Here is a 10,864-nt window from a genome sequence, read left to right as displayed (position 1 = left end):
TAAACCTATTTTATTATGAAAAGATCAGTTTCTAACTCATGAAAATGTATCTATCACCTGTTCCTTAACTGTGTAAATAAGATTAAATTGCTTTGAAACTGGAACTTCCAGGCACAGGTACTCTTTAATCATGACTGTTCTCCTAATGTGGAAGCCATTCTAACAAGTCTTTGACCTTATACCAGTTTCCCCTTCATTCCCTGTAGTCACAAATGACTGATGCGATATGGTGTGTTTCTGGGTTTCTCACCTCAAGTGGGGAGAAAGATCTCCAAATACTTTATTGCCATATAGGTACAAAAAGCAATAAGGCATCTTTCAGATCTTCTAAGCTGCAAGCATATCTTTAAGACAGCATCCTGTTTGAGGGTCCTTCAGAAGCACATTTACAATTTCAAAAAATTTGTGTTCATATGCCAACTTGTAATGCAGGTAGATGTCTTCACAATATGAGAGTAACTTCTTCAGGTTTTCTGTGACCCTGTCGGTAGGCTGGTGTTGTTTATATCTGCACAAAAATATGTAAAGTACAGGTTAAATACCATATCAACAAGGGGGGGATCACCTCTGCCACCATGCAGGAGTGTTGTAGCTGAGGAAATTACTGAACTAGTATTAGATTTAGTATTAGATTAGTTAATTTAATTAAGAGCAATTATGTTGCTGGGCATTGGTGGCTCACACCTTTAATCTGGGAAGCAGAGGCAGGTGGATTTGTGTGAGTTTGAAGCCAGCCTGGTCTGTAGAGTGAATTCCAGGACAGCTAGGGCTACACAGAGAAACCCTCTCTTGGCAAAAAATAAAACAAGAAAACCCAAATATGTCAGCACCTACCTTAAATTTAGTATTACTGCAAAAGACGACTTGCTGGAGTTTCTGGCTGACTATCAACTTTTTCCTTTTTTTTCCCTTTTTTTCTTTTCAAAACAACATCTCCATATGTAGCCCTGGTTGTCCTGGGACCCACTAGGATTTAAAGCAAGTGCTGGGATTAGGGTCAATTTAAGTACTTACTTTTTGGAAATGTCTTCAAATATACTGGGTCTTAGTAACTTTTGCTGTTTAAATTCTTCCAAGTAACCAAAGTCTCCTTTAAGAATCACTTGTTGGTAGAGAATTTCAGCCCAGTCAGGAACAAAGTCATAGGCCTCAGCTACAATAGAAGCCTTAGAAGGATGGAAATGAAGGGAGGGGACGTTAGAGCCCATGCTGTAGAAAACTGAAGGCACGGTGTTAAAGGTATCAGGTTGCCTGGTATTGCTCTCCTCTCATAAAGCCCTCTCCATTAACTTGTTTTTAGTCTTCCTCACAATGGACAGTAAAACCGCTGATGTGAAAATTTATTTTCATAACTCAACTATGTGGGAAGCAGGAAAGCGCTGATGCTGGGCCATTACTGCCTTTTGTTGTAAAGGGCAAGACCCAATCTCCGGGCAATTCTCATTGCTAAACTGCAGGCTTCATTCCATGGACACAGTCTGCAAGATTGTAAAAGGACAAGCCAAGGAATTCTCTTCAAACCATAACTGCCAAACATCAAAATTCTCTAGCCTTTGCCCAAACGATGCGCTAGAGAAAATATGCCAGAGAGTGCTGGGAGTGTGCCTTTGTGAAGACCTTGCCCACATTTGTGAAGACCTTGTCTGATCTGAACCACTACAAAACACATGCGCAACTATCTCAAATTGCCTCTTCTTGGTACTATTAGACAGCTAAATCAGAATAAGTAGTTTGCCCTGGGTTTGTCCCTAACGCTGAGACCTCAGTTACTCAGCCTCTGGACACCAAGGGGAAGACACCAGGATTACCTGTCACAGAGTATTCGTACCTGGTAGAACCTAGGTAGAGCCATGATACAGTCCATTAGCTTCTGATGGCCCAAGTTGATTAGCATTGTGTTCTGACCAGTGTTGAGAAAGTGAATCTGCAGTGTTATCAGCTTAGTGAGCCGGTTACAGTGTAGGGCTTGCCGCACACAGGAGTCCTGGGGAACAAGTGGAGGAAGCATAAGAAGAGAATTTTATTACCATCTCTTCTGTACTCAATACTGACCTCTGCTTGACCCATTACACACTCCCTCTTCACTTGGAAGAGCCCAAGCCAAAGTAATTCCTACTAGTACGGAGGCCAGGCTAGAATAACTCTTGGTTACCTTGGCGTAACTCTCCGCTGCATCTAACATCAGAGTCAGGGCTTTAAGCAGGAGCTGTTTGAGCTGGGCTCCATCCTTGAGGCTTTCCTCTGTAGAGTAAAGGATACTTGCTGTAAAGCTGAGTGACCCCTCAGGCCACTCAGTGTGGCAGGCTAGATGAGAGAAACATCCTAAGTATGTGTACTTAGAGTATAGTATAGGTACGCTTCACTTGGGCAAGAAATGTCCTTACTAGAACTTGGATGGAGTGCAGTCCTACGGTTCAAACTCTTATGTAAACTTCCATCTCCTGCCACCAAGGCTGCTACCAAGTCTTTCCCCTAAAGAGCTGGTCGGGTTAGTGTGGGCACGGCTGTGGAAGTGCTGCATCTCACTCACCCCAGGGCTGGGACTCAATCAGCTTCAGCTGGATACAGGCCGCCGCTTCATGATTCTCCCCTATCTCCCGGCACATGCTGAAGCACAGGGCAATCATGTTGTGCTTCTCACTGTCTCCAGGGCGGCAGCGCTTGATGTAGTCTAGCAAGGCTGTCTTCAGGGTGCCACTCTGCCCAGGAAGAAAGGGTATTTAAGTTCTTAACCAGAGACCACAGGGGAGGATCAGCTGAGTCCCTTTGTTTTATACTGCTCAAAATGCCCAAAGAAAGGTAAATTATGAATAACAGTGGAAATGACTGTGAGATCTTAGGCTGTCTTGGGGATAAGCAAACAGACGCATCCTGGCTGGGAGGACAGCCAGTTAACCTGACCAGATGAAGGCAGCCCCGGAAGCACACACTGACCTACTATTGTGTTTGCGACTCAATTGTGAAGGTGAGTGTAGCAGATTTAACAGCTTTACTTAGAAGCAGCTTGAATGCTCCAAATAAAGGCTAAGAATACCTTGTAGCCATTAAATTGCTGAAGGGAGTCTTTTTTTGTTTTGTTTTGCTTTTTTCAGTTAGGGAATAGAACCCAGGGCTAAGCACATGCTTTAAACACTTAACTGTGGCCGGACTACCTTGACTTGGAAAATAGCCACAGCAGACATTATAAAAGGAGAACCTCAGTTATCTTATTTTCAAGGCATAAAATTTTGCTAACGTGAACTATATTTTAGGGTACATGTGCAAAGAAAGGGGTATATTAGCAGTGGCTCTCACCAGATGGTGAACACTGAGGACTTCCATATTTTCTAAATGTCTTAATATGGAGTATATATTACTTTTGTAATCAGAAAAAAGTTATTAAAATAATTTTAAATGCAAAATGCTTCAGAAGAACAATTTTAAAATCTGGGGATACTGAACGGACCTGTGTTGGGTCTTGCTCCTTTGCCAGCAGCAGGATTGTCTGGAAACAGCCTAATAGAGGTTTTTTTAAAGCTGTATTTCTTGACAGAGGAAATAAAGACAACCCACCAACCCAAATGCTTTGTAAACAAAAGCTATATGAACGACACCTCATGTCATAGCACGTAAATGGGGCTAGAGAGGCTCCAGGGCCCACAGACCCAGCAAGCCAGGCCTCTGTTTCCAAGGCTTTTTCCTATTGTCATAAAAGGTTCTCTGGCCCAGGTTAATGCACTTGCTTCCTACCTTGGTGATTGCTTTTCTTTTCTTTAGTGTTTTTTCATATGTGTTTTGATCCTGTTCTTTTCTCTCCAACTACTAGATCCTCCCTACCCACCCAACTTTGTTTTCTCGGAAAAACAAGAAAACAACAAAAACAGGCCAAAAAGAAAGTGCCACATGAAAACCATGGAGTTTGTTTTGTGGTGACCAACATTTCTGAGCATGGATCTGGAGTGTGATTGATAGTACCCAGAGACACTCCATAAAAGCAGCTTTTCTCTCTCCTAGAAGGTAGCAGTTACAAATAACTTCTTGTGGGACTTTATGTCCTTTTCCCTTTTGCTGTGCTGGAATTCTGTCTGGTTTGAACTGGGGCTGGGCTGGCGCATGCCACCAGTCTCCGAGTCCCTAAGTGTATCAGCCTGATGTGTCTGGAAGACACCGGTTCCTTGCAGTCATCTACTCTGCCTGGCTTTTAAAATCATCCTGCCTTCACTTCTGAATTAGATGCCTGAGCCTTTTGTCAGAATAGAGACCTGTTGCAAGGAGACTGCTTGTTCATCCTGGCCGCCCGGCTAGGCTGCAATGGCTCTCAGCAGCATAGTTTGTCTGGAAAAGAAAACCCCCCCAAAAAACCAAACCCTCTAGTGGCACTTCCGCACAGCCTCAGCACCGACAGACCACTTGCAGGGTGGTTCTCGGGGTGTTCTTGTCAAAACAGATGCTTTAAACAACAGGGAGGGGCTGAAGGCTGAGATGAAAGACAAATATTTTCTTCAGTGCCAATATCATGACCTAGTGTGAACTCTAGCTTAAGTCACTGGTGGTAGTGTGTACCCAGGGGAAGACCCTGACCTCACTGAACATTCTAGAGCCCTACACAGATACATTCCCAAGAGCAGGTTAGACTTACATCCTGAGCTCATTACTAAACACGTACCGGATCTAGCTTCTTCCTCATCAGAACTTCAAAATAGTGCTTTTGATGCAGCAAGTCAAATATGTACGTCATCTCATTGTACCTTCCAATGCCGGTGAGGAGGCGTACCTGCGGGAAAGAGCATCGAGCTGCTGAAGCCAGACCACTACCATCGCCCAACACAACATGGTGAGAATGGTCAGGCTGCCATGTTTTATTCCATCCCAGCCACCCAACTGAGGTTTCTCCGGATAACTGGAAATGAATCTTTGGGATGTCACTGTCACCCCTTCTCGGTCTTTTTTTAACTGACTACCAAGTGCTATAAAACCTCTCTGAGCAGGTGCTTCCTCTTGTTGCTTCTCATCCCCCTGGGATCCATTTTACTTACCCACGTGGTCAGCATTTGCAGAGCCATAAGAGGGTTGAATGCTTCGTTTACACATCATGCCTGAACCCGTTTGGGGGAGAAGCAGTTCTTTCCCCTAGAAAAGTTGACTTCCCTGGCAAGAAGCTATAGTAGCCCTGGGACATGACAGGACGTCTTGCTTTCTTGGGACACTTCTTTAGACAAATCAACCAGCAACCCGGGGCTGAACTGTCTAGCCAGTAATCAGATGTGTGGCTTCAGACGGCAGAATTCCCTGAGGCCCTATTAGCTGTGAGCTGGGTCTTTGTTTCTCTTCAGAGCTGCCTCAGGGTGAGGTGGGCTTGAGGGGACTACTCACCACCAGCCCGTACTCCTCCTTGGGAGCCAAGTGGTTGTCTGTAAGCATTCGGGCGGCCTGTAGGACTCTGATGATGCCCTCCATGTGGCACGTGAAGGTGAAGCAGTGGTGGGCCAGGATCAGGAGCTCTGTGGCTGGGTAGTAGGATGTAGAGAAGCTGGGCTTGTAACTACTGTTGACTTTGGCTTGCCAGGAAAGTAAAGGGCCTGGCAGAGTGTCCTGTCTAGAGAGCTCTCATCCTCTGACAGGCTTAAAATTTAACAGCAAAAACTGGAAGCAATCTAAAGGTACTACAACAGTACAAAACTTTGAGTTATAAAGACTTACTGCAGGGCAGCTCCCCGTGGGGGACAGACGGAATCCTGTCCAGCAACTTCATGCCTACCAGTGTGCGGTCTTGACACACAGCAGTTAGCTGGAGAAGTGTTTGGCTCTCCTCTGCTGGGTTGAGAGGCTGCTTTTCTCCTGCACAGAAAGATGAGGAGACTGTCACTGTAAGAGAGCTGGCAGGAGGCCAACTTTGTCCAGGCCCGGCAGCAGGTATGTATGCTGACAGCTCTGTCCATCTGGCCTTGTGGGTCAGGGGCATTCTTCAGAGGCAGAGCTAGTCTAACCACGGTCATAAAACAGTACGGAGCAAGAAGAGGAATGTAAAGAATTTTTCCCCAAGAATCTGTAATCTTGATAGAGCAACATACAAGCTGTGTATGATTCTAACGTTCAAATCTTTCATGCTGGGAAACAGTGTTGTCTGAGAGGCTGGGAGGTCTGCAGAGAAGGCACCTGTTCCCTCCGATGAGGTCAGCAGCTCTCGGGTCACCTCTTCAGCCACTAGTTCAGCCACAGTGTCCGGCTCCAGGCCCTGGGTGCTGATAAAGACCTGGGCTTGTCTGCATCGGTCAGGCCGCTGAGAAGCCAAGATTGTTCGCAGCACGGCTTCACTGTCCCTGGCCGCAACATCAGCATAGGAGCAGCCCAACTCCTAAGTGGAAGATAACAGGAGCAAAGTCATTGTGAAACAAAAAGTAAACACACTTTGAAATGTGCAGACCGCTGCTGCCTGAGTTTAGCAATTCCAGAAGACCAGAAGCAGCCAGCAGCACGCCTATGAGTCCTCCAAGCCAGTCCCTCACCTCGTGTCGAATGCTCATCTTTTCAGTCACACGGTGTAAAGGAATGGACGTGAAAGAGCCTTTATCGCTCCTGGAGCATGCGCGGAGGCCCGAGTTTGCAGAGACCCCATCTGAGGCCAGCGCTGCACCGCTCAGCTTCGCTTCCCTTATGGTCTTGCACTTGTGGCTGTTTCCCAGCCAGTGCAGGGCCACACACAAATCGTGGCTGCTCTGGGTTGTTTTGGAGTGGGATGGAGGAGACAGGGTCTCCCTATACAGCCCAGGCTGGCCTCAAACTCCTGGCAATCCACCTGCCTTGGTATCCCAAGTGCTGGGATTAGAGGCTTAAGCCTTCTGTCTTTATATGCATCAAATGTCATATACAATGTTAATTTATAGAGCAAAATCTTACTCCTGAAGTCTAGAAGGAACTCATGTTCAAAACAGTGTTTATAGAGAAGAGCCAGGAGCCCATGGGAGTTAAATATCTTGCCCCACCTTTCTGTTTGCTTGAGCTACAGCCAAGACTCAAAGTGGCCTGGCATCCTCCCCATTAGTCCCCAGATGGGTCACCATCTTGACAAGGGCCTGCCGTACAAGTCATAGTTCTGGGGATCTAGGGACCCTGCTCATGCTAGGCAAGTACTCTCCCTTTCACAATTACCATCTGAAGAACTCCCACTGCAATGTCCAAAGTCTACCCCAACTTTCCACTTCCCTCTTAGACAGTGCTCTGTGGGCCCCCTGGCACACACCTTGGCAAGTTCATACAGACAGAGGACCTGCCGGCAGTAGTTCTTCCCGCGGAGGCACTTGCTGGTGAGAGCTCGTAGACTCCTCGTCACCTCATCAGTAGAGGGCGCCATCATAAATGACTGACTGTCCAAACTCGAAGCTGAAAGCAAACCCAAGTCTGAAGGGAGCTTTAGGTTGCCCAGTTCCCAGCGCCCCATGATTTCATCACTTTGAAAAGACCCCCGCCCCCCACCACCTCTGAACTGAGCTTCCATGATGCTCCTGGCTCTGGGGCCACTTCTGACAGAGCCCCACTTAAACCTCCATCATCGCCTTTTAGGAAATCCAACCATGGTTTCTTCAGTGATCTCACTACCTCAGACTTCAAGTTTCCTGCATGCGCTAGAGGCCAGCACGGAGACGCGTCAGAGCCCTCTGCTCTCGAGCCCCCTTGTGTCGCACAGACAACACATCTATCTATCTCCAGACCATCTCTCTACCCCTTGGTTCTCACTTCAGCAGGGCTCTGCCTCCCTTCTTCAAATAACTCCTCCCCAGTCTTATTCCAGGTTTTAGAAAGGAAATCTTGGGGCCAGGCATGTGGTTCAGAAGCAGAGTACTTGCCTATCTTTTTTTGTTTTCTTTTTAAAGGCCTTAGGTTGAAACCCAGCACTGTAAAAATGCCAAGCCTTAGCCTGAACTAGGAGAAATATTTCTTACTTGGCAGAACATTTTCGTAAGTAGACCGTGTGACACTTCGTCTTTTTTCGTCTCTCAGCAACTCATTCTTAGCACCGGGTGGCCCGGAACTCACTTTGTAGCTCAGGCTGCCTTAACTTAGGAGTGATTCTCCTGCTTCAGCTCCCAAGTGCTAAGATTGTAGATGTGTGCTACTACTCTGTTTGTGACACAGCGTTTTACTATCAATCAAATCAATCAAACCCCACTGAAGTATGGTACATCCATCCAGTAGAATGGTCTTTCCCCATTAGAGAGCCCACTGGTCCATCCTGACAGGGTAAACGTGTAGATTAATATGATAGGGTCTAACTTTTGGGGAAATGTGTTGTGTGTGTCTACACTGACAAGCAGAAAAGAACACATGCAAGCAAAAAATTGGTGTCCTGGAAGCTCTGAAGAGACAGCACTGAATTTACTTTTCGCGTTCTGCATGACTGTACTCTGTCTTTTGTTACACTAAGCATGCTAAACTTCTATACTTAGCCAGGCGGTGGTGGCGCACGCCTTTAATCCCAGCACTTGGGAGGCAGAGGCAGGAGGATCTCTGTGAGTTCGAGACCAGTCTGGTCTACAAGAGCTAGTTCTAGGACAGGCTCCAAAGCTGCAAAGAAACCCTGTCTCGAAAAACAAAACAAAACAAAAAAACAAAAAAAAAACTTCTATACTTAGAATATGAAGCATCATGAGCTGAAGAAGCCTAGCATGCCTGCAGCCCTGAACTCCACTCCCATCACATAAGTCTGCATGGCGGCACAAGCCTGTAACCCCAGCTCTCTAGAAGTGGATGCAGGGAGACTCAGTAAGGAGTTCAAGGCCACCGCTGCCCATACAGTGATAGAGCCAAACAGAAAAACAGTTTAAATCTAAAAACATACACTTTAAAAGTGAAGCAGGGTGTTGGGGGCATCTCTCTGATCCCAGTACTTGGGAGGAGGAGATCAAGAGTTCAAGGTCATTCTTGGCTACATAGCCAGTTGGAGGCCAGCATGGGCTAAGTCTCAAAACATAACAAACAAACCTGTAGAAGCCCAGACCTGAGCACAGAGGTGGAGGAGAGACTGCAAGTGTCTGTCTGTACATACGAGCACTCAAGCAAGCGCTAGGACCAGTTTTAGGGTAGGGCATGAGCTCCTGTGCTTACCCTCCCTTGCCCTGGCACCTAAGACACCTCTTGGCAGTGGTGGTAGAGGCTGCCATGGCAGCTGGAGTGAGCTGGGGGTTGGGAGGAGGTAAATCCATATTGAATCCAGGTTCAATCCCCAGTACCCACATGGCAGCTCACAACCAACCCCAGCTCTTGTTCCGGGGTTGGATACCCTCCTCTGGCTGCTGAGGGCAATGAATACACATGGTGCACAGACAAACGTGGCTCACGTATTGAGTTCTAGGCCGGCTACATAGAGAGACCCTGTGTCAAAAAGGGGTGGGGGGCTGAAGAGATGGCTCAGCAGTTAAGAACACTGACTGTTCTTCTAGGGAATTCCAGTTTGATTCCCAGAGTCCACGTGAAGACTACAACTGTATTTCCACAGAGTCCACGTGAAGACTACAACTGTATTTCCAGAGTCCACGTGAAGACTACAACTGTATTTCCACACACAGTGAAAAACACCCATGTACTTTTCTTTAAAAAGAAAAAACAAAAACATTACACAATAAGGTAGAAAACAGTCCAAATGATCCAAAACGCAGGGGAAAAAGTTTTCCTGAAAAAACCACAAACTACCAAAACTCATCCAAAAGCTAAAAGATAATCTTAATAACTATATAATTATAAAAGGAATTCATAATTTAAAATATTCTAAAATTAAGCCTCTAGATTCAGACTTGGGGAAATAACATTAAGTCAGCCACAGTGGCTCACGCCTCTAATCCAAGCACTTGAGAGGTGGAGGTAGGAAGATGGGGTTTAACATCATCCTCAGGTACACAAGAAATTAAAGGTTGGTCTGGGCTACATAAGACCTTGGAAGGTGTCGGGTAGGGTGGGGGTGGGATAAATTACACCTGGGTAAACCACAGCTGGGTGTGGTGGTGCGTGTCTGTAGTCCTAGCACTTCAAAGACAGGAGAATCTCTGTGATTTTTGAGGCCAGCTTGGTCTACAAAGGGAGTTCCAGGACAGCCAGGGCTATGTAGAGGGATCCCGTCTCAAAACGAACAAACAAAAAAGTAAATTTGAGACTAGTCCTCAAGAACATACACACAAAAGCCCTCAAGCCAAAGCGCTAACCAGTCCCACCTCTACTGATCAAAGGTGATGTGTTTACCTGGGAATGCATGGTTGGTTCGGTATTTAAAAATCAATAAGCATATCTCATATTAATAGTTTAAAGAAGGAAAAAAACTACACAAACAGATCAACAGGTGCAGAAACAATCACAATGAACACTGAACAATGACGATAAAGTCTATCCCCAAATCAGTGCAGAATGAGGTGAGTGCTTTCCTCCCACGAAAGCAGCAAGGGAGTACGCCAATGGTCGCCCATGACCGCTCATGGTTGGTTGCCCAAGACCGCCCATGGTCGCCCACGACCACCCACCGGACAGTTTCGGCCCAGCCAGCACAATGACACATAAATGAGAGCAATGGTGACACGGAACATTCTCTGTTTCTATTCGACATGTCTATGTAGAAAATTCCAAGAAAAAAAAAACATAGGAAAAGCAAGTTCAATGAGGTGAATAACACAAAACCTATTTTATTTCTATCTCCTACCGATGTATATTATAAATTCTTAAGCAGATACTTGATTTTAATCCTATGTGTGTGTATGAGTGGTAGAAGAAGGGGCTAGAGCTACAGGGCCTTGTGAATGATCTAACTTGGTTGCTGGGAACCAAACTGGTCCCCTACAAAAGGTGTCTATGTACTTTATATCAACTTCTCTTCCCCTAGACTTGGCTGTCCTGGAACTTGCTA

General features: G+C 46.1%; 1 protein-coding gene across 1 annotated transcript in view; it reads right to left on the bottom strand.

Annotated features, from left to right (window-relative positions):
• Positions 1-47: 47 nt before the first annotated feature.
• Spg11 (SPG11 vesicle trafficking associated, spatacsin) overlaps positions 48-10,864 on the bottom strand; it is a 66,123-nt gene continuing 55,306 nt past the window's right edge. The window contains exons 31-40 of the mRNA XM_057780220.1: positions 7,220-7,359; positions 6,136-6,334; positions 5,680-5,817; positions 5,353-5,486; positions 4,646-4,753; positions 2,531-2,699; positions 2,153-2,241; positions 1,829-1,984; positions 1,015-1,166; positions 48-508 (exon numbers count right to left, since the gene is read on the bottom strand). Coding sequence (XP_057636203.1) covers positions 328-508; positions 1,015-1,166; positions 1,829-1,984; positions 2,153-2,241; positions 2,531-2,699; positions 4,646-4,753; positions 5,353-5,486; positions 5,680-5,817; positions 6,136-6,334; positions 7,220-7,359 — 1,466 coding nt within the window. The 3' untranslated portion in view covers positions 48-327. The remainder of the gene's footprint in view (positions 509-1,014; positions 1,167-1,828; positions 1,985-2,152; positions 2,242-2,530; positions 2,700-4,645; positions 4,754-5,352; positions 5,487-5,679; positions 5,818-6,135; positions 6,335-7,219; positions 7,360-10,864) is intronic.

The sequence above is a fragment of the Chionomys nivalis genome, chromosome 9 (assembly GCF_950005125.1).
Source record: "Chionomys nivalis chromosome 9, mChiNiv1.1, whole genome shotgun sequence".
Taxonomy (NCBI): Eukaryota; Metazoa; Chordata; class Mammalia; order Rodentia; family Cricetidae; genus Chionomys; species Chionomys nivalis.
The sequence above is the reverse complement of the archived record's forward strand: the minus strand, read 5'-3'. Positions and strand labels throughout refer to the sequence as shown.